Genomic DNA, 24,411 nt, shown 5'->3' with positions numbered 1-24,411 from the left:
ACTGCAAACCCAAATGCGTGTAAGTGCAAAAACATCAGGTTCACACCCAGTCACCAACTGTAACACGAAGTAAGACGGGTAGCAGTGGGCCTCAATTGGACCGACATGGCTGCATGCAAGATTGCATAGCCCGACGCAAACAATAGAAGCTTGGTGCGCATTACCAAGGTTCTATATGCGAGACCATCTTAGGTTTGAACATAGGAAACTATATGTTTTACAAAACCCAAGGGATATGCAATAATCATTAAAAACTTTCGATGTAAACTCTCCGGTATTATCAAGTCTTATAGACTTTATGGGATAATCCGAGTGGTATACCCTCTATTTCATAGGTGAGAGTTTAGCAAACGCAGCATTTTCTTGTGGACAATAGTGTGACATCTGATCACTTTTGTCGATGTATCAACCAAAACCATTAATATTTAACTGGTCCGTATGGTGGTTGGATAGGTCCACGTATTTTTCTTGCATTCTGTGCATAAAGAGATAATGTATATTCTAGTCTTTGCATGTGATGGTCTAGTATTCAACATTCTTAATGAGCAGCTTGATATAATGTGTCATTAAAGACAAGACTCTTATTTTGAGGGGGATGCCCGTGTGATAATTGAGTTGAGGATACGGTGCATCATATGTTTTTCCTGGGTGCATCAATCACCAATACTATAGCTAGTATTTGCTCGAATCATTTAGCTTCTAGCTAATAAATTTGAATATAGTCAATGTACGCTTTTGGCTGCACATTCGAAGGTTATGCAAAGATATTACACCATTTTTCTGGTGGTTTCAATGTTTTAAGCATTGATTCAATGAATTTACCTTTCGATAACGTTCTTCTGAAACGTAAAGGTATTTTGACCTCGTCAGCCAGACGAGAACGCTCAATTCCTTAATATTGATAACTCATATCAATTTTGATTTAGATTCTAAGGCAACAAGCCCTTCCATTTTAATATTCTTTTGCTTCATGCAAGGAAGATGTCTAGTTCAAATTGTTTCTTCTAGAGACTACCAATTAACATGATAAAGCTACCGATTTTATCATGTCTGATGAATTTGGAATGAAACTTCAAGTTTCTTAAGGGGATTATTATCGAAACTAGAAGATCGATTTATACATGAACTACGGGTTCATGTCTGAACTACGGGTTCATGTCTGAACTACCGGTTCATTTCTGAACTACTGGTTCATTAGGTACATGTATTTTCAAGTTATAATCATGTAACAATTGATGATATTAATTCCACGCTACTAATTTAGCATAGTGAATATGTCACGTAACTATGTGTAAATGCTTCTGGCAATTAACTACACATTAAATATGATGAATATATTAACAATAGCCATTATGAGAAAATATTTGGAGCATCCCATAGACATACATAATGACTAGGTACGAAAGTCCAGTGTCATTAGATTATTTTCCTTTTGTTTGATTCTGCTGAACCAAAGGAATTGACTGAAATTAAAGTGAAATAAATAAATCTAGCCTCTACATACTTTACAAGCCTACGAGGCACAATCTGAGAGGTATGCTAGGCTTTTAGGTCCCGTAGAGGGAGAGTAGGCATACTGGGCTAAAAATGGTCTACCAAGAAATGCAATGTTATTAATCAACCCTTTCGGTAACTCCAATTGTATACGACCAGGTAAGCCATGATGAGGTGGTGGAGCGAGGCTCACTTAAGTACACATCCTCAAAAGTACTTGTCTAGACATCGCATCCAACTGGGTGAGCCTAGTTTGAGAAGAGTTATAATCATTGTCATAAACTTAAGGCGACACATGACGAGCTTATGTTCTAGCTTTGCAGCTTACATCGAGCTTCTGGCTCAATTTCATTTATATTCATGCTTGATTTAAGCTTCTGACTTAACATCATTAATATTCACCAATGTAACATAAACCAGTGCAATATATGTTATTAAATCATAACAGACAAACTTAATGTGAAAGTAATTATATGAAACCGAAATAAATTAAATTATAACGGAAACAATTTAATTTTCATTGACATAAAGTATATGCAATAAAATTGGTATTTACTGAACCAATAAATGTCAACACCGTAGCGGTTACGTGCAAAATAAATTCATTTACATCATTAATTGCTTCCGGCAAAATGCGTCATTACATCCCCATAACAATTCATATAAATGATAACATAATAGAGAATTGATTAAATAAAACTGACGAAATTTGAATTTGGTAATTAACCGACATTTAATATATGGCATAAATTACTAAATAAATATCATTTATGTAGCGGTTAAGTATGTACCAAAGACAATGAGTACAAATCTCATTAATGCTTCTAGCATTACACATAGGTATTAAATTGGATAAATGCTTCTGGCATAACGTTTATGTAATAATCGCATAATTAAAAATCAAAACTCATGCTTCTAGCATAATGGATTATAATGACATAATTTAAATTTGTATAACCGAAAATTAAACTCATATCGTCTATCGTAATTTGCACAATAATTTGACCCATAATCCTTGTACCATAACATATGGGTTATAACTTGGTAAATGCTTTCGGCATTACATGCCCTTAAATGCTTCCGGTTATAACGTCTTTATACACGCCCTTAAATGCTTCCGGCATTATATGCCCTTAAATGACATTGAATTTGACACAATTCAAATCTGTAACTGACAAAACGTATATATTAAGTCACAATTAAGTAATATAATCAGTGCTACGCGTCATTATACAAATGACGTTACATTTCTAAATGAATTTTATTCAAACCTCATTATGAGCAATGTTAATTTGTATCACTAAATGCTTCAGGCATAAATATTCCATATATGTAACCGTTGATATAAATGACAAAATTAATGGTCCTACATTATCGGTTACATGCATTACTTCCAGAATGCATTCACGCTCTTGTGTTCGAATGTCAGAGAATGATAGTGGATCTGAAGTTCGTTCATCCATGCGCCTTTTGGTATGCACTACTAGGCATGCGATTGGGCTTATTTCGGTGGCTACTGGCCTCCCTAAAGATTTTTTATGTCTTCTATTTCAATCACAAAACATGAACAAATTTATATACCACATACGTATTTATCATCTGAATAAATTAAAGATATAAATTTAGGTCTTCATGCATCGTATATAGATTTCAAAATGCAACCAAAGACAATGGGTTCATGCTTCATGGTGATTTGTTTATCATATAATCAAGGCTAGCAAATATGAATTGGAATTAAGATAAAAAAACGTTACTCATATAAAAAAACGTTACTCATTGCAGAACGGATAATCTCCATCTTTTATGTGTAGAACGGAGAATGCCATTTGTGTAGCTACTCAGCCAATCCAAGAGCTTGGTTAGATAATGATCCTCATATGGTTGATCATCGATTTCAGAGCTTTCCATGTCAATGTAGAGCGAATTCGATGAATCAAATTGAAAGATCGTCCTTTGCTTTTAGAGCTTCACATGCAATAGAAAACAAGATAATATTAGAACTATTCGTGCTGATAACGTGTTGTAAAACAAAAAGAATAGATTGAGAAAGGAGAGAAACAACCAAGAGAATGAGAGAATATGTATATCTTATTGAGTAGGGAACCATCTCTTATATAGAGATGAGGTCATGATATAAATTACAATAACAACCCTAGTTGGCCAATTACAAGAATGTCTACTAAATAATAACTATTTACAACAATATATATATATATATATATTTGATTTCACTTTCATATATAGAAAAAGAACGACAAACAAAAGAAGACAACACATGCTATATATTCACACTTCGAATTCTCGAAATGATATAATATTTTAAATGATTAACATCACCCAGAAGATGATTAAAATCAAATTTACTTAACAAAGAACAAACCATTCACGGTAAAGTTTGTCTGTCTATATATGTAGATGCACAGGTAGTTATATGTAGCTTACATGCGAGTTCCATATGATCGAGTGATCGACCATATTGATTCCTATGACTTTACGAGAGGGGTCGCTTAAATCTACCATTTAGCGCAATTGGAGCTGTAAAAATGAAAGTCTGAATCAGAATTTGGACCAAGTTGAATATTCAAATTTAAGTTTCTCTTGAGCTCATGCAAATATCCAATGTGTAAAGGTTGCTTTCTAATGAGGGTAGGGAGGGGGGCTCCTTTCTTGTGAGTCTGTGACACTGTTCATTAACCTCCGGACCGACACCGCGAGAGAGAGAGACAGACAGAGAGAGAGACAGACAGAGAGAGAGTTGAGGCCAATCAATTCAAGTTTCAACTATATACCAGGCACTCAATAAATTATAAGGGTTTCGCAGCTAGCTAGCACAGTGTTCCAGAATCATTTCTTTGTCTTGTATGGTCACACATAATTAAGTTGCAGATATAATGTGCAGAAAGAGACGAAAATTCTGTGCGAGCTCCTTAATTGTATTTCAAAAATTTCATTTTCAATAAAACAAGGCCCCATTTGTTCTTCCAGCTACAGTACTGCATTTCTCATGCAGCACATCAATGGGGTTGTGGATTCCAACTGCGAATGACTCGGTGAAAATATGGTTCAGAACTTCAGGGAAGAAACTCGATCATCTTACTGAACAGCACGAGTTAATTACCAGAAAAACAATACATTTTGATCATCTAGGCTTCTAATGCATGTCTACACTGAACACAAACACAACATCAACACAGACAGTGAATCTGGGTGTTGATCACACAGTCGATTCTATGAATGGACTTGAGATTTTTTGTTGTCCCAACCCACATGGTATGGTAGGGTAGGAATATGCTGAAACAAATATATGCAAGATAATGATGGATCAGTGTACTCAACTTGTGTAACTTAATGTGATAATAGGAAACGAACAATAAGCAGAACGATCTAGCTAGCTAGGTGCAAATTTCTTTGTTGGAGACATTATGATTTTGCAGTTGGATTTAAATGTGCATGATATGGTGGCCTTGCTAGCTCATCACCGCCTTCACTACCACAGCAGCACAGAGGATACGAATTACAGGAGAACATTCAATCCTGATCCAGCAGTGTGTGTACATGCATACGTTGGACCACTGTTATGGTGCAATAATGCCTTCAGTATGCTAGAAACCAGAAGAGGATAAGGAAATCTATGGGATTCCAATTTTCTTACCATCTTAGTGAGAATTGAGTAAACAAGTTATCTGATTCGAACTTGTCTAGCACAAGCAAATGCAGATATACTCATTCCAGTGATTGCATGAATTTAAAGAATTAGCGCAATTGAGATTAAAAGTATCTCGAAAAAAAACAACCTACTCTAATTATGCAACTGCAAAGATTGCATTACATATGCATTCCATATTTCCATCGACCAGAGTAAGCATACCCAAAATCATCTTGAAGAAATATATGACTAGTATCCGGATGTACAACATATTGAGCTCCAATCGACTAATTAAAACAAAGTTTTCCACTTTTAATGAAGTGACCATAGCTACATTTGGCTGTTAATACCTAACCAAAACTTTTCCTATGTTCTTGTCCATCTGGCAATGTGTACAACTTTGTTTATACACCGCTGGAGATGCTCATATAGTACAAGATATATATGATTGTCACCTTTATCACAGTAGTAGTCATCAGATGAAAGCAACAATTACAAAGGTCAGTGATTGAAGTGTGTACATGATGGGATTGTGACCTTTATTTATGACAGTAACTAGCTTCCACAGGAAAGAAGTTAACAGTAAGTGCTTTGATTTCAATTAGTTCTGTACTGACTTGGGAATTTGAGAAAGCAGCTATAACAGGGCTCAAATGCCAAATTCTGTACAAGTCTGTAGATCTTTTGGAGTTTTTATCAAGTTAAAGTATGGTTCTAGAATTGACCAGTTATAAACCAGTCACCGAGATCGCAATTAACTAATGAACATCTCTGTTAAAAGCTGATGAAGCTGATGGAAAGTTTGATGCACATTTACTTGCAAAGTAAGCACAATTTGCTACTAGTTGCCCAGGATGAGTCAATTTCAACGTACCTGAACTTGATGACAAGTTACATCCATGATCCATCAATGGATTAATTGATCGAGGAATTATACACTAAATCTGCGCAATCTAGTTTGATCTTGTAATTATAAATTTACCAGAAATAATTTCACCAGAAAATCAAAAAATTGTAAGTGATAATACTACCTTTACATCTGGCACATTAAAAGTATATGATCATGAGCTAGAAGCAAATGAAAAAACTCACTTAAGGAAACAAGTTCAGTTAAATTTTATTTTCCAGCTTTTCTGCATAAACAAATCAATCCACATTCATCATCAACAAAAGCAGTATCTTACATCACATTAAGCATTCAATTCTACAAATTTCTCAGTACAAGTCCAGCCACTATCAGGTCACTCTTTTGCCCCTTTCACAAAAATCTGCCATGTTAGCCTTCACAAAATGAGAAACATTCCCAGTCTCTATTTTCAATTTGAAGTGAACCCACATACTTTGTGGAAATCAACACCCACTAAATTTACATACATTCTTATGGTATTTGCTTAGTCTTAGTAGGTCTACTAGGATGTCATTGGGCTATCTGACTGGAGTGAATTACCTTGTTGTCCATCGACATATGGTCTAACAAAAGTTCTCCTCCACCAGACTTCAAAGGCCTTCTGAAGATTTGGGCAGCTATCACCAGACTTGAGAAAACTTCCTAACCAGGAAAGCATAATACTTTGCTGGTCCTCTAGAGGCAGGGTGAGAATTGTCCTACCGATCCCTTCTTCCACAACCTTTCGGTCAAATGACCGACACCCATGTTGAAGCCAATTGTAGTCATTGATCAATGGCTGTAACCATGTTTGTAGCAATAGTTGACGCGTATCCTTTGACGGCAGCAGCTCCCCTTTTCCAATTCCAACAAACAGCCTAGCTGTAATAATGCTAACATGGTAGCGAGACACGATAGGTAGCTTCATATGCAAGGCTGCCAATTCTTGCTGGCCAGCCCACATTACTGCAAATTCATCTGCGGCTTGCCTGTCAGCCAAGATATCAAGCAACCATGAAAGGTTATCAGACGCCAAAGCTATTTGCTTTACCAGAGGGTCTTTGTTGTCCACAGATTTCTCGGGAGACTCTGGTTCTGCTGCCTGCTTGAACAGAGACAATAGTAAACTGGAACAGTTTCCGCAGGAGTCGTAAAGTGTTTGATTGCAGACATCAGATGGATTGGAAGAGCTTGAGACACTGTTATTCTCCCTAAGGAGCTTGAGCACTACAGATTTCATTTCGCGCCTGCCTCTCTCCTCATTGCTTCCAAGAACAAGCCCAATTATGTGAGAAAGTGTGTCCTTCGGTGCTTTAGAAATGTCAGAGGATACTCGTTTTAGTACTGGACTGACCCCAATACCTTCATTCTGGAGACGCAAGACCGATGAGACAACCTTTTCTTCTTCTTCGTCTCCAACCCACGGGACTGCTTCCAAGTATTCTAAACATGACTGCATGCACGAGTTGAAGCCAAGCACTTCTGCAATCTGAAAGATCACGCAATTCAGATTTAGGTTAGGTTTTGATGCATTTAAATACACACACACACACATATATTAATCCTTCTATACATGTAAATGAAAACAAAGGTAGACTGAGGATGTAGAAAGCCTACTTAGCACTCTTTAACTATTAGATTCAACTTCACCATCAAATATTATAAGCATTTCATATTGTCACAAACGAATTTGATATAGATTGTGTAGATAATTCCCGTCCGCTAAGCAAAACACACATACCTAATATGTATATAATTCAGACCAAAGAAAAAGATACTGAGTAGTTAGATGTATCATTGAGCACAATCAAGGCAACTTTCTAGCTCTAAGGGTACAGAATGCAAGAGAGCAATCACTTGACAGGATGCTTCCTGTTTTCAACAAAGAAAACAGTATGATGCCTATCAGAAGGGACAATACTCTACTAATGCTTTATCTTATTCTAAGAACAGGAAGCATCATGTCAAGTGATTGCTCTCTTGCATTCTGTATCCTTAGAGCTAGAAAGTTTGGCTTGATTGTACTGAAAGCTCCAGTAAGGTGGAGCATCGACTTTCATTTCTTGTTTAAATACAAAGACACATGTTCCTAGGAAGTTCTTCCTCAGACACCTATTAGAGCTGTAATAACAAAAAAGTTTGCAATTGGCCACTTCTACCTTCCCTGGAAACACTGCTACCTACACATGACTATACATGGTTGAAGCACCATCATCGCTTTGAATTAGACTAATCATGTCTAAATCGTTATTATCAGGACTATGTGTGCGATCATCTCCATCAAAACAGTTAAAAAGCTTGCACATAAGTATCTATAAGTAATCAAACTATAAAGCAACCCAACGAGGGTACTTCTCTTTTTGTCCTAATGATAATGGAAAATGAACAATCATATTTAAATTACCAGATGCTTTATAAAGGAGATGCATTGCATATATCTTTAATACCAATGCTGAAAAAGGGCAAACATCAATAACACTCGCTACATCAGTATGATACTACAGAGAACAGCCAAATGAGATGCAAAGATGAAATGAAAAAACAACAGAAGAAATGGCATGATTGGAAATAGGAGTCAATTTTGTAGCAGCTCTAATGGGAGGAGAGAGTTTTCTACAATGGTGCTGGATAGGGCAATATGATTGCATCAACTACATTTCAGTCTGATACTTGTCAATGTTAACATACCCTGCACCTGACAACCTCAGCAAAACAACGATTGGTGACAAACATCTATCCAAACAGGAGGAATTCCATTCAAATACTAGAGCTTCTCAAAGTTCAATCCTAAACTACCCTAATACTCCAAAAGGCTTCAAAATATTTCATAAACCAATACAGCTGTCATAACTACCCTAATACTCAGCAATCTATTTCCCCTTTATCGGTTAAGAATCTTTACTCCTTATTACAGTTATTTTTTTTACCGACTAAGGTTATAACGAGGCCACTATATACCCTTTATTCTCTCTAGGTTTTCTCAATCCAAAGTTTTGAATAAATTTGAACTTCTAATATAAAAAAAACATATTAAGAAAAGGATACAGCAGTTGATATTACATGGCATCGAAGCACAACCAAAGACAAAACACTCGCAGTCAACAGATATGAAATAACTGATGGATAACACAGTCCTGCATATTACCTTCAGAATTCGGAGTACACGGGAAACGCTTTGCTTCATCAGCCGTTGCCTCATTTCTTTGCAATACATCAACCCAACAGTTTCAACATATATTTCAACATCCTCGCACTCTTCAATTTCAAGGCAGGACGAATTAGACTGTTGTTCAGCAAGCTTATCAGCAAAAAAGTTGCTATTCTCCACTAGAACATTCTTGTGAACGCTCAACTTCACACAAAATCCCTGCTTCCCAAGTAATATCACCTTCATATCACTAGTTCCCGGCTCACCAAACTCAATTGCCACCTTCCTCGGCAAGTTCTCAACTTTGGGCCTCGGAACTCTCTCTGCAGCCATAGATGCACCGAGGACAGGTGCGTCTGGTGCCTCCGGACCAAGAGCCCTCTGACCATCAGAAATTGATCTAGATGGCCCGAAAGTTGGCTTCTTTTCATTCAGAATAGTTTGTTTTCTGTGAGCTGTTGTCTTGGGTGGTGGAGGTGGCGGTGGTGATGAGGACTTGGGTTTGTGTAAAGAGTTATGAGCTTTAAGGGTCTTTTGAAACGCAACAGGAGAAGGACAACACCAAAAACCTTCTGGGGTTACAGCAATTGGGACACTCCTAATCTTGGTTTGGCCTTGTTCTACCTTTGTAACTCTAAGTTCAGCCATATCTCACCACAAATTTACAGCAATCAGATGAAGACCCCTCAAGCTCACACAACAGAGAGAGGGCCTCTTCTTTGGCACAACTCTTCTTCCCTATCAAAAACAGTCTAATCAGCAACTACCATGAAAACTCATAAGCATGAAAAGCATAAAAAGAATAATCTTGAAGCTGATCCTAAGAAACCCAACTTGAGAAAACACTAACACACAACAGAAATTGCATCATACTAATCTTAATGCAAAAACCCAGCTCCCAAATTCTCGTAAAACACGAAAAGATGAAATCTTTACAAGCAGAACAACAGAAAGATAAGAATTTGAGACTCACCAAGAACTGGGAAATCTAGGAGCTCCCTGAAAATCTATCTCCTTATTTTTGAAGCCCACGAGTGCCCCTAAAATGATTGAATGGGAGCTCTCGGTGTCAAGCATCAAGGGAACCACTGAACAGAGAGACTTGGAATGATGAATAATTACTGCTAGTGACCCTTTTAATTGGTAAAGCAGAGAAAATAAAAGCCCACAGAGAAAAATAAAGAAAAAGAAAACTACAGGATTTGTGTTTTCTACAAACAGATTATGTCTACCTGTGCTTCTGGTGATGATGATGATGAATCATATTTGGTTTTTGTGACAGTGTGTGGGTTCAGGACTTGCATGTCTTGTTTTGCCTTTTCCAAATGCTAATGTTCTACTCTACTCTTATCTCAAAGACACTTTCTCAGATGTAACCAAAAAAAAAAAACACTTTCTCAGAAATCAAACAGGCACGCCTCAACACTTGTCTCTCCTCATTTTTTCTCTCTGAGTTATTATTGTTTTGTGTTCTTTGCTTCTTGATGGCGTTGTTCCAACGGTGCTAGATTTTCTAGGCCTTTTCAAACGTATAAAAATAAAGGATTGCAATGAAAATAGATTTTAAATGCTTCTTAGCTTTAGCAGTTCTTTCTTGTCAGGACCATCGCTATCTTGTAGAGTGATGTGAATGTTTCGTTGTTTACATTGATCCAAGAACTGAAGTGATTCATGTAGTCATGTGTTGCCAAATTGGGTTTGGAGAATATCATGAAACGGAGACGTTTTGGGGGAGTAGATTGAGTGAGTGTTACAAGTAGCGGACTAGCGGTATTCAATTATTCATGGATAATTCATGGATAGAGTTCCGGGAAGAAGGAAAATGATGGATGTGTGCAACTACGTTCCATGTCCCTAGTCCATATCATCCTGAAGAAGAAAACTAAATAAATTTGTAACAACAAATTACAACATTTTTACTAGTGGCAGTCCATTAATGTAAGTTAAACCGTTCATACTAGGTTATATTCGTTGAAAGATTTGACTGGACAGTCGAACAAACTTGATGGCGGAGTGGATTCAGTGCAACATGGTGCACTTGAACCGCTCACGCTTTGTTAACGGACGTCATCCCAGAGCTGAAAACCCAAAAAAAATAAAAAAATTAACTGCTATATTGATCTCCCCAAAAACCCAGCCTTTTCGGCCATCCCAATTTCAACCCCTCGAATTTCATCAAGCTAATCACAGACCAGCTCTTCATCTCTGGGATGGAACCTGAACCCAGGTGGCAACTTTGCCTCCACCATGCTTATGTTACTCATTTTCTGGGTTTTTGCTTTGTCCCAGAGTGTCAGAGAGAAACAGAGAGAGAGAGAGAGAGAGAGAGAGAGAGAGAGATAAGGAGGAAGAGGAGGGGGAGGAAGAAGAGAGGTTAACTTAGGAGCCGAGAGCAAATGTTTCTCTTGGGAGAGAGAGATCCCAATTCTCAAACAAAGAAGGCAAGTGGGTGGAGCTATATATACAAATGAACAAGAGGGAAAACAAAAGGAGCAAGGTCAGAAATTCCCAGATTCGGGAAACCCAGATTGTGAAGAAAATTATATGGAAACCCAGATTCGGGAGGTTGATACAGAGAGCTAATTCATATAGGTGAAGAACATGCTTCAGAAATTCCTAGAAATTACGATTCAATTGGTGATTTTTTTTTTTTTGATAGTTCCACTTAAGGTTCACAGTGTGATTGTTGGAGTTAATGAATATAAAAGGCTAAATTAAATCAACGGTTGAGATTGTATTCTGACAGTTGGTTCCCATGCACCACGGTGCATATAAGAACTTTCGCATGGAAGATAGATTAACTATTGATTTCGAAAGGATACCTCGGAAAGCCAAGTTTACCAAACAGATATATCTATTCCAGATAGAGTATTCCCATACAAACACAAGGTTTGTTCATCTATGATTCTATGGTAATAATACACATATATGGTTACAAGAGCTTAGAGTATAATATAGGTTGCTTACGAATTCAGACTCAGAAAGCCAATTCTATATGCCAAGTTGCCATCACATAACCCGATCACAAAGTGTCAAAGATGTCCCTCGGTGGGTTCTGTAAGCAACTTAGCTATATTGATCGTATGCATACATATGCATGCTGACATTTGTATACACACAAAAATGTTCTTTGCATTTCTGATAAAATGTTCTCCCTTATCAAGAATTAGGTAATCTATTCTCATTATGCAGTTTAATTTCTGATGTAGGAGATTTGATTACTTATATGAAGATCCACTTAAATTTGTGCTAGAAAACACATATATGAACGTAAAAAGCAATGATTTTGATACAGTTACATGTAAATGCTTCAAGTCATTATACCTAGTGTTGGACTCCATTGAATGTTGGACTCCATTGAATCTTGAACAGAGCTGAAGGTTTTGTTCATGTTAATTCTTTGGGTTATATAAAAGAAAGGAGGCAATTTTTTTAGGGAAAGGAAGGACCATAAATCAAAATGTAGCCCATGGGAATCTATACCAAGTTTATCTTTCTTGATTTGCTTTATGTTTGTTGCTATTAGCTTTAGAAAAAGAGTAGACACCAGCATCCATAACAATCAAGTGTGGCACATATTCACATAAGAAAGAGTCGGTAATTGGCTCAAATATCTAAGGTTTGTATAAAATTTCTTTGAAGTGACCTAAATTTGACCCTTTCTATTTCTTTTAGGTGTTGTGCCATTATGAAAAGGAAAAGCCATGGAGGGTGTCAACTGTGAGTTGTAAGGGATATGCAATAATAGAGAGCCTATGCATATGATGGTAGAATTGAAAGAACTTAGCACGTTTCATCATATCAATGGAGAATGGCCTTGCTGTAATTTGGCCCACCATGGAATTTGGAATCGCTACCTCCTCAAGTGGTAGGTCTCAGTTTCCGGCTGTGAATTTGACTCTATTGATCAAGTTAAGGGTGGAAATAAGTTCTGTTAAGGAGATGAATCAATGAAAGCTTTCACTACAATTATGCAAAATCTTTGTAGGAAAAACATGTCATGTCTGCATGCAGAAAATGAAGTTAGATTCTTATCTAGCATGCCGACATTTTGATTGAGTTAGAAACTTGTTTATCAGATCAAAAATCCACACATAACAGTGTTGTCAATACTTGAGAACATGTCGGATATCTTTCAAGTTCACCTGACTAGCTATGCATGCCTTATTTGATTTTCCAGTGGTTAAAAGCTGATCAAAAGCACCCTTCATGATCTGACTCAGCTCTCTGAATTGCTTCATAGTACCTGTTTGTTCCTTCTTTTCTCTTTTCTCTGTACCCAACTGATATCACTGAAGGAGAACAAAGAAAAGCTTCAAAGCTGATTTTACAAATTAAATCTTTAGGGTAGTCTTTTTTATTTTATTTTATGTTCTTTTCTTTTCTTTTTGGAGAACTCTTTAGGGTAGTCATTGGAATAGATCATTGTGAGGAACACACCAGAAACAGTAACTAATTAATTTCACTGTGTTCTACTCTGAAGTTTAGATATTCGGAGCACTTTACAATTTTCACTAATCTATCCTGGTGATGTCATATACTAAAACCACTTTGACAGTAAATGAATAAATAACAAGGCCTCACATGTGTCATAGCTGCTAATTTGATTCTTAGCAAATAAGTCAGATGAGGATAAGTTAATTAACAAAGGTTGACTAGAATAGTTCAATGCTACCGGCTAGTAAAATATATGCCCTAATCATCCATCCAAGATCTGAAACAGCAAAAATGGCAACAGCAAGCAAGCTATACACCTTGTGGTCTCTACTAATGGCAGCACTATTTGCTTACTCAGCTTCTGTTCAATTAAATGACCCTGGTACTCTAATCTTTGCTACCCTTCTCTTATATTGCAATGTTAATAACAATCTAAGGTAATTTTTTATATGATTCACAGATTGGTACTTTTGGTTTCCCCTCTATGTTGTTGCTTGTGTTGTAAATCTAATGAATCGGGCTATCTCATCCAAAAGAATCAAGCAATTTGCTGAGGCAGCACTATGGCTTGGAATGTTTCTTTTTTTGAAGGTTGTAGCTGAAAATGGTATATCTGGGTTTTGGTCAGTGGATTTAAGTGAGAGAGTAATCAGGGAGAAGATAGGAAGTGGGTTAGTCATAATCTCTATGGTTTTGCAGTTGATGGCATCATTATCATCATCAGAAGCTCCCACACAGAAAAGGCCAAGATATATTGAATATGGTAAAGATCCCCTTAACTGCTAATTTAACTCAATGTGGATTAAATGTTTGATAATAAGAAAATGATTGGTGAATTGTGATTTGAACAGGCATGGGAGTCCTGGTGGGGTTTGGCTATGGACTCCCAATTGTCTTCTTTGTGGTCCTAAAAGGTGAAATGAAGTTCTGAAGTAACAAGCACATAATGCAGGAAGCATGAAACAAATGGAATCTCTAGTGTTGTATGGTCATTGTTTGTACCAGAAATGAACAATTGTAATACCATAAGGCGCAAACAAGTTAAACCAATTCAAACAATAGTAGTCACACTATTCCATAAATTTGAAACATATTGAAACTCATTGGTCCAGGAATTGGCAAGTTTGAAAATTTTACTTCATTGGTCCTGTTACGTATGGTGAATAAGAACAGTTAAGTTTTGGAACGATTTCATTTTACAAACTTGGGAAATGGAAGTGAACCATACCACTTCAATTACACATTGTTTAAATATGAAAAACAAAATGACACTATTGTCACGCGCAATCTCTGGTCAAAAAATATGTTGTTACATGAACAGATTACAGTGGTCATACCACATTGAAGCAACAACGGATTTAAGAATTGAAAAACATGTTTCCAACAAAATAAGAACTTTTATAAGACTGAGCCATTTATAAACTTTACCATGACTAGATCACCTAAAAATTTTCACCAGCTAAAAATCCATGATCCATCTACACTGCTAAATCCTGAACAGCTACTACATTAGAGAAACCAAAGAGGATGAGTCCTAATTCTTCAAATAAACATGGGCTAGCTATAAACCGCATGGTTTCAATCTACCTAAGGAAAAATTCATACACCAGCCCTGGTCCGTACTGCAGCGGATTCATAACTACAAAAACCCTTGTGGCGATATTATGACTAGGCCAAATTTCTTTCCAGCTTGGGCTTAGATTCCCATTCTGTAATCAACTGTTAGATTATAGATGGGTATATGAGACCAAGAACTCTCCATTAACCCAGAGATAAATTTCTGTTCAAAACTGCCACTCAAATACTAAGGTACAAGCACCAAAACTGTATGCCGAGCCCTGCGTTCATTGAAGGTTTAATAGAGTCGGCCTCGGCATCTGGGAGCGCCACAATGGCATGGACATCCTTCTCCAGGAAGGAGTTTATACCGATAGTCATATGTTAATTCTTCTCCCAAAGCTATCTGTTCATACAGAGTGGGAATGAAATATTAACAACGTTCACAATAGGCATATTAGTTGCAGAATGCCATCCTGACATGGTAAAACAATATCATAAAATATGAACTCCCAATAAAGCTTACTCAATGACAACTTGGCGACCAACTATGTAATACCTTACTCACCATCTCAAGAAGAAAAATGATCTCAGAAACTTTAATAACCATTTCAACCCCCATCCCATGCATCATATGCACAAAGATCATGATAGAAAGAAGAGAGCTTACATCTTGATTAGCATACAGACCAATATGTGCACGTTCGCTATCCATGCTTTCCACGAGAACTTGGTAATTCACAAGATTTGGTGAACAGCTACATAGAAAGAAGAAATGACAGATTCAACAATAGATCAAAAGACATTCAACTTGTGTAACATATATAAGATAGAACACTATCCACGTCTAACATCAAAATTGTCGATTACGAAGAGAATTATTCAAGGAACAGACATTTGTTTTGTTTAAGTGTTTAATCAAAGTGATTTCTTTTAAAAAAAAAGTACGATGAATGACTGGAAAACTGATATTTTACATTGGGCCTTAAGTCATCCTGCTATACTATTACATAAATTATATAAATTGCTAAATAACTAAAAAAATACAGATGTGATCGGGAAAGTGGTTGCCCACCATATAATTAGTCTGAATCAAGGCAATTACGTAAAACCTTCAAACCTCTTTTAGAATAAAGTACTAGCAATAAACTTTCTCATTACCTATGATTGATGAATCGTGAAACATTTCCATAGTTTGTAGAGTCGATTACAAATTGGGCCTGTCCTTCTATCAATCTGCTCATATCATTAATATGAGCATCGATTTCATACAAATAGCCGTAACCATCTTTCTCATATCTGATAATTCGCAAGGGGGCCATTAAATATAGCATAAAAACTAAAGTAGATTAAAACAGATGCTGAACCATCATAACAATATATAAACCTGTTGCGCCTCTTGTTTGCTTCATTCTCGTCTAAAACCTCACCAATGTATTCGCAAATAAAAGTGCCACGTAGGATAGTTTCACCTGCCCTGACTCCCCATCCCTGCAATATAGTTAAGTCAACACAAGGCCTTCTATCTATATTTGTTGTATATAGAAACAAGAATCTACCATCTTCTCTGTCTTGAAAACTTCCAATTTCACTCTTACTCCATTCTGCAAAACCCTATTAGGACATGTTCTACTGCAGCTGCACATCTGATTGCATTCATAAACAAGGTAGCCTTCCTGCCAATGTGATATAAAGCAACAGATTATGTGCTTGTATATTTTTAACCATCAAATCCAAACAATGTTTTTTATGTGTTGTTTCTAATAGGATCAACATCACGAGAATTTTAGCTTCCCAGGGTAGCATTTTGAATGCAGAAAACAAACCAATAACCATCAAGCAGAATAAAAAAAAATATTAAAGTAATAAACCAAAAGATTGACGATAGAAAGGTGAGATTGTTTTTGGTGATTGATTGCTTATCATACCTCCAAAATAATTCGGCCTCTATCATCATAGGGGAACCTTCCGAGCATGGATTTACCATAGATGTCTTTTGCATCATCATAGTCATTATCAAAAAAGTAGACATGATCACAGGCTTCAGGATAGCACGTAGAATGTGGGCAGGTACAACGCAATTGCAAACTCTGTAAAGATAGGGAAGACCACAAAATTAACAAACAAAGCCTAAGGGAGAGGAAGAGATGTGGGACTGTGTTAAATCTATCCATTCATTATGAAGTTATGTAGTACTTGAAAATAAAAAGAAAACTGTGATTATATTTTAACATGGACATGATACACATTCGTTGTTTGCTTAGGGACAAGATCTCATTTTCTAAGTTAGGTTATTTCGTTATTTTTTTAAGTTTCATATAGTAGTTAAGGTTACTCTATCTAGACCCAATTTAGGATCATGATTGATATAAATTTATACATATTATCGATGCCAGCCTTTACCACTTGCTTTGAACATGCCAATCGTATTTGAAAAGAAAACAAAAAAAAATATGACATGCGGTGATTAATTAGAAGTACAGGAAAGTGCCACTTGTCCAGCAAAAAGATGAGAAAAGCCAGTTGCCTATTCTTAATTCAATTTACTGATCTTTTACTAATATCCTCATTACATATTACTGTTGTATTCTAACATCTTAGTTAATCAAGGGCATTTTGAATTTTTGAATATTTAACCAAAGGCAAATGTGTGTGTGTGCGCGCACACGTGTGTGTGTGAGTACATGAGTCATGGATGATAATAGACCAAGCATCAAAATCGTCTGAAATAAGTCACCTCTGTATCCAGTCCAGGGGATTGATCAAGTAATGGCCTTGCAGTATAGGTAAAGCTCTCCCAAGGCATGGAATGTCCAGCAATTTGATGAGTAGGACTACCTGCATTGGCAGGAAGAGAATCCAAGAAGCCTTCATCGGCTACACAGACCAATGGCACTGTTTCTTGGCCAAAGCTTATATCATCACATAATATATGAGCTTTCTGCGACCTTTGGCTCAAGTAATTTGAGCCAACAACATAGTGACTCTCATCCACCTCCCACTTTTCTTCAAGAGGATCTGATAAAGGTTGAGATCTGTGCCCCATAGTACCAATTGGACGAGGTATCAAAGGAGACGGCAACAAAGCATTGAAATCCCTGCACCCTTTAGGGCAAATGAAACCCTCTTGATGCCAACTTACCTTAATGTTATGCTCACTGCAGAGCTTAGCTGCCTTCAGATACAAGCGATGTGGCAAGATTCCATACTTTCCCTGGAGCAGAACTTCAAGACTAATCTTGCAGCAAGCAGAGCGAGCAACAGATAAAATATCTAGGTTGTGGGGCCTACGTTTTGTTTTTTGCATCTCAGAAAACAAAATCCTTGCTACTGCTGAACAATGTGAATCTGCCAACCTACCCAGACTCACTGCCTCAGTTGAATGATTCTGTACATCTGTCCCTCCACTGCTAAGTGACTTGGACGCTTGGATGCGTTTCTTTAAAGTAGCATTTGCTCTGTTCCTGATCCTATATGATGCTGCTGCTAAACTCTTTTTCATTCTAGGACGGCTAAGTCTCCCAGATTTTAATCTATAAGCATAATAACGTATCCCCCTCTTCGAGGGTCGAGAGCTGACTAAACTTGGCCCCATATGGGCAGCTTGATGGTGGCGACCAAGATCGGGAAGTAAATCAAATTTCAAACCACAAAACCTACAAACGAACTTTCGGACATTAGCTACATTTTGAGAGGTATTCTCCACAGAAGCTGAATTGCATAACTCAAACTTCCTTGGAGAGCCATCATCAGCAGAAAGAGTATGTTGAACAGCTTTTGAGGGCCTGAAATCATCAGGATGTACCACAAGCACATGTGACCATAACTCCTCATTATTCCCAAAGTGGCTGCCACAAGGGATGCACTGAAGAAGCATGCATTGTTCAACAAATTGCACACGGTGTCTATCCTGGACATGTGTTTCCAAAACCTTTTTATTAGTAAAAGAATCCAGGCAGATAGCACACGCATAACCTCTAAAGAGCCATTGAGCTTCCTTTTTATGATTGTCCATCCAGTGAGTTCCAAGTGCTTGGTCATCCATAAATTCCTGGGAGCAAATTTTGCACTTAATGGCCGTTTCATCATCATGATTATCATCCACAACCCAAGGCAGCAGAGCTGGTTCTTCCATGGCAGAGTTCAAAACACATACATCTTCACGTGTATCTTCATCAGTAGTAAAACCCCAAAGTCTTACGAGTCTCTCCTTTTCACTACAAACCAACTTCGTAAATATTTCCCCAACAACCAAATTTTTAGAAGCTTCTGATAAAGCCCACTGAAACTGAACATCCTTAGGGACAGGATTTCTTAAAGATAATATACTTTTGAAGAGCTTGTAAAAAAGCTCACATGCTCTATGTATATGCAACTTGTGCTCATGTGAGTGGCAATCCTTCAAAAGATCTACAAATACTTCTTTTGATATTATCCTACTCTTACCATTTCTAGCACGTTTCAGCCAGCTTGGGAGATGCTTTTCACAATATATTGAATGCTTTTTTGGACTTTCCAGACAAGGGTTGCTGCTATCTTGCGAACCAGAGCCTATGCAACGCATATCTTCAGTCACACTACTAGTTTTGGCAGAAAGTTCAGACTTCTCAGATAGGCTCTCCCTTCCATTGAAGCCATCGCCAGCCATGATTCTGACAGGATCCACTTCTAGTGGAGCACCAACATCTCCCACCAATACCATCTCTCTGCAGTTCATGGTATCTAAACTAGACATGTTCTCCTCATACTTTCTCTTAAGTCCATTCTCTGGAGTATTAGTGATTGTTTCCGGCTCATTTTTTGGCCTATGCTTCTTACAAAATGAAGAGCCGTGAAGAGACCTATGCTTACATTTAGTTCCAAGGACAGTTGTTCCTTCACACATTGGTGTGTCCATAGAGTGAGATCCCTCTGATTTTGTAGAACTTCCTGTGAAACGAGACGACAAGTGCACACAACAATAAACATCACCATCATTTGCCCATCTTACACACTGCCTTCCTTTGGCTTCAATATAAGCAATGCACTGTCGACTTTTAGCCCCAGAAACAGAAGACTTTACACCAGACACAACATTGACCGGTGTCAATTCCACATCTTTGCTTTGGATAAACACAGAATTTCCAGTTGCAACTACAACATCATCCCATTTATCAGCAACACCACTATCTCCAGTCAGTGCAGCAACATCTTTCATATTTACCTCTTTATCAGGTTCTGAGGCTAATGTAGCAGCATTTACAGCCTCTCGATTATTAAAGAACTCAGAGTCAATTTCAATGGCTATAGCTTCCTCTGAACCCCTAGATTCCACCTGGGAAACATGTGCCTCCGCACGGCGAACTTCAAGCTTGGGCCTCTTCCTGCTAACTTGAAGACTAGGGGTCACCGGGGCATCACTACTGTGCTGTGGAAAGTCCCCACTATTGGATATGGGATGAGAGGTTGAAAACCATTTCATAACTTCATGCTTCCAGGTTCTCCACTCAGAACCCAAAGTAGGTTGCAACGCTGCATTCCGAAGAGACTGGACTTCGTTCCAGAGAATAGACTCAACCAATTCCTGGCCAGAAAGAAAATTATCGTCACTTGAAGGTAAAACAAATAACTCTTTTTAATACAATGCAGTTTTATCCATTGTAACAGGTGCATCAAGAGATTTCTGGTATGTCTTCAATCGGTGCCTAAACTCAATAAAAGAAATTGCAGTAATAGCTTCAAACCTCCTTCAGTAGTTCAAATGAGACAAGAAAGTGCACATGTAGGACAACTTGCTATGCTACACTGTGAACATAACATAAATGGTCAACCATATAAAAATATATACCTCTTTCAGTAGTTCAACCGTTTCAGCACTACAGGCATTCTGGCACCGCTGCACCCAAGAATGATATGAATTTTGTAGCCAATTATGATTTATGTAGCTCCGCAAAATCATCTGTAAGGGGAAGATATTTTTTTTTTTAATTACTCATTGAAACAAGCAAAAAGAATGTAAAGAATATCGTTCTTTCATTTCAGAGCAAATAAATGAATAAAAATTATAGAAGAGTTCATGTTTTAGCTAAATCTAAAAACGTATCAACTTAACATAATCACAAAAACCTACAATGTATGCAAAATACTAGCCTGCAAACAAATGCATCATCAACATATAAAGATGATCAAACAAGTTCCAAAAGAGAGCTTCTAAAATAATATCAAGATACATATTTCAAAGAATGAATTGGAGAAGTTCAACATTTTACATATGAAACTAGAATTCATTATACACCTTCAATAGATATGTGTTCCCCACACCCACATTAGGCCTAATTATCTTCTTGCTAAGAATGATATTAAAGACAGCTAAAAGATGTAGTACAGTCTCAATTAATAAATATAAGTAATTATTTCCAAACTTTACTAGAGGGGGAACAAATAACACCAGTATGAGTCCAAGTTTAGTGAATTTTAGATTCATATATGGGGAAATGATGCCGATATGCACGGCTACAGTTTTATATTGTAATTTCATTTGTTTTTTCTTCCAAAAAATAGATTCATGGTTCATGTGGATAAAACTTTCTACACTCTTGTTAGCATGCAAATCATACGGCTCATGTGGTATAAGTTGGGGGCTCCTTAAACCGTCAACCATCAGTAGAAGCTAATAGTTGAAGTTTAAATATATCATTGGAGAAACTTTTATTGAAGACTGGCTATACTCATGTTGATAGTGAAAACAGAAACAACTAACTCCTTTTTAAAAAAAAATCAAGTATGAATAGTAGTTTACACTTTGCAGCTTCAGAAGCATCTTTCCCAGATCAGAATAACCGTTACAGCGAGAAGCCTCCATAGCAAACTCCTTCCAAACCACCACATTACGAGCAGTCTCTATCAAAGCCTACACAAGTTTGACCAGAAATCTCAGATATATTGATGTCAAATTAAAGCAGAGAGCTAAGGTAACAGTAAAACAAGTGCTCCAAATCCAATTTAAAGAGAAGAAAAATGAAATTTTTTTGTAAGAGAGAACAATAGCATGAGATTCACACGTGAAATCACATACCTCAGTATGAAACTGATCAACTATATTCAGCATTCCAACAGCTAACTTTTGCATGATAAACCGACGTGCAACACTCAAGTCTTCTACCATTCTCAAACCAGCATTATGTGTTTTGTATGCAATAGGCTGTGGAATTTCATCTATGGACCGAACAAGTAGCATGTCTGCCCAAGAATAATTCCTTGTGTGGGGGAAATATATCACAAAATATTTCTTCCTGCCATGAGTTGGTTTTGCTCTCAAAGTTGATAGGGGCCAGTCAGCTCTTGCACAACGAATCCCTGCCTGCCAATTCCCTCTCCACTAAAAAAAAAAAAAAAAAAGTAAATTCCAATAGAAAAGAAATCAGTAGATGTTAACTCATTCAAACAGTCCACTTTTTCATTAAGATTAGCAAAGTAAAATGAGTGAAAGGCATCTGGATCTACGAATTTTCACATTTTTGTTCAAACATATATTATCCAACATAAAGAAAATTACTCTCCCACATCCAACCAAAGAGCTGAAATTGTCAGAACTTACGCCAACAAGTATTGTTTACTATAGTGTTCTCCTTCATGCAGGACTATCTCCATTACTAGAGAGCCCAATACTGGGAAGGTTTGAATTGTAAAGATTTCACCTCAAGGGCACCACATTGACTTATATCCAAATGTGTAAGTATTAAGAGAGAAAAAATAAGGGGAATATTACAAGCAGATTGGGACAACCCAGAACCAATGAACTCGTATATAAAGATCGGGAGACTAGACAAGATGATATGCAACAGACATAGAAATGCATATGAAAAATAAAGAAATAAAAGTGAAAGAAATAACGTGTACCTTGACCCATAGTGGCACAGATTCATGACATTCTAGCCACGTAGAGTCTGAATGAGATGACTCTCCTTCCCTACTGTTGTATGGAAGTCCATTTTCACTGCTATCTAATTTGAAACCACCATTGTCTGAGACTAAGGAAGGTTCTGCAGAGTAATTATGTGCATTTACGTCATCATTATCAAAAGATTCAGAACCATGTGAACCACTAGATGACTTTTGGCTCTCCAGTTGACAATCAAGGCTTAAAGCTCCAACAGGACATCCTTCTGATGTATGCAATTCATGAACTGCCCCTTTAACTTCACCTTGTGATCCTAGTTGAGGCCCTTCCACATTTGGCAATAAGCCTTCTACTGTACGATCTATTACTTGCACTTGCTTTTCATGTTCAAGGCAGTTGGATTCTCCATTCACAGGAGTTGTTCCTGAATTCTGTTGAGGGCAGTCGGATTGTCCAACACATTGAACGTTTGAACAAGGGAGCACTTCCATGATCTTACACCCGAAACTTTGATGCCATAAGATGTTTTATCAAATAATTTTCCCTCCCACCTCTCTGTTCAAACAAAGCTCCATTCATAAAATGAGTCAGAAAACTGTGTCATGCAATATAAATCAAAAAATATACAGGTATGACCATATGTGTGGGTACATAAATGTATACTTCATTTCTCTACAAATAAGTATCCAGAGAGAAAACCTCTAAAGACAATGATGAGAAACTATGATGGCCTGACTTGAACTGACCAAATATATCATAATGAATGGTTTCATGCAGGGAAGGTCTTTGACATACCACTAATAATCATATCCTTGTGATCAACCGAGAAATGCATCCACAATCAAGATGTTCGTTCAGCATGCAATTGGCACTTGGCTGCATGGCTCGAGTTTATTTACTTTCCTAACAAATTAATCGTGCTTAAGACATCCTGATTATAGTTCTTTCTCCCAAATTTAATTTTTATTTAAATGTTAACCCTAGTTACCAAGTGCCAACTGCATGCCAAACAAACATCTTGATTGTAGTGCCAAACTCGTATGATCAAGAAAAATACCATTGAAGGAAACAATATCAAAGCTTAAATAAATTTGAGGATCATCTCTATTCAAAATATCAATCCATTACACACGATATTGCATAATTTGCAGAATTATAAAAGACATTAAAAATTATATACACTTTGGAAAGTAACTTCAGAGCTGAGCCTCACGCATTCATTGCTTATTTAACACTAATTCATTTCAAATAGCAAGCAATCTCTAGAACTACTCACCTATATTCGACTCTTCAAAGTAGAAACCAAAAGTGTTAGCTGATATATCTACCAAAACTATGTTTAATATTCCAAACAAAAAAAATGG

General features: G+C 37.1%; 3 protein-coding genes across 3 annotated transcripts; 1 reads left to right on the top strand and 2 right to left on the bottom strand.

The window, feature by feature from the left end:
- Positions 1-6,232: 6,232 nt before the first annotated feature.
- LOC101291150 (BTB/POZ domain-containing protein At3g50780-like) lies at positions 6,233-10,642 on the bottom strand. Its single transcript, XM_004300535.1, has 4 exons — positions 10,407-10,642; positions 10,148-10,262; positions 9,172-9,912; positions 6,233-7,515 (listed from the first exon to the last, which is right to left on the bottom strand). Exons 3-4 carry the CDS (start codon positions 9,820-9,822, stop codon positions 6,550-6,552), a joined length of 1,617 nt encoding a protein of 538 aa, XP_004300583.1. The 5' UTR covers positions 9,823-9,912; positions 10,148-10,262; positions 10,407-10,642; the 3' UTR covers positions 6,233-6,549.
- A 3,229-nt stretch (positions 10,643-13,871) lies between these two features.
- Positions 13,872-14,701, top strand: LOC101290868. The gene is made up of 3 exons (XM_004300534.1): positions 13,872-13,993; positions 14,072-14,374; positions 14,463-14,701. Exons 1-3 carry the CDS (start codon positions 13,903-13,905, stop codon positions 14,540-14,542), a joined length of 474 nt encoding a protein of 157 aa, XP_004300582.1. The 5' UTR covers positions 13,872-13,902; the 3' UTR covers positions 14,543-14,701.
- A 202-nt stretch (positions 14,702-14,903) lies between these two features.
- On the bottom strand, positions 14,904-23,538 carry LOC101315347 (histone-lysine N-methyltransferase SUVR5-like). Its single transcript, XM_004300533.1, has 11 exons — positions 23,047-23,538; positions 22,223-22,525; positions 21,947-22,057; positions 20,996-21,106; positions 17,906-20,731; positions 17,097-17,258; positions 16,728-16,844; positions 16,556-16,659; positions 16,330-16,467; positions 15,839-15,926; positions 14,904-15,574 (listed from the first exon to the last, which is right to left on the bottom strand). Exons 1-11 carry the CDS (start codon positions 23,536-23,538, stop codon positions 15,467-15,469), a joined length of 4,560 nt encoding a protein of 1,519 aa, XP_004300581.1. The 3' UTR covers positions 14,904-15,466.
- Positions 23,539-24,411: the final 873 nt, after the last annotated feature.

This window comes from Fragaria vesca, linkage group LG5 (genome assembly GCF_000184155.1).
Source record: "Fragaria vesca subsp. vesca linkage group LG5, FraVesHawaii_1.0, whole genome shotgun sequence".
In the NCBI taxonomy this organism is placed as follows: Eukaryota; Viridiplantae; Streptophyta; class Magnoliopsida; order Rosales; family Rosaceae; genus Fragaria; species Fragaria vesca.
This window is presented reverse-complemented; position numbering and strand designations above follow the sequence as displayed.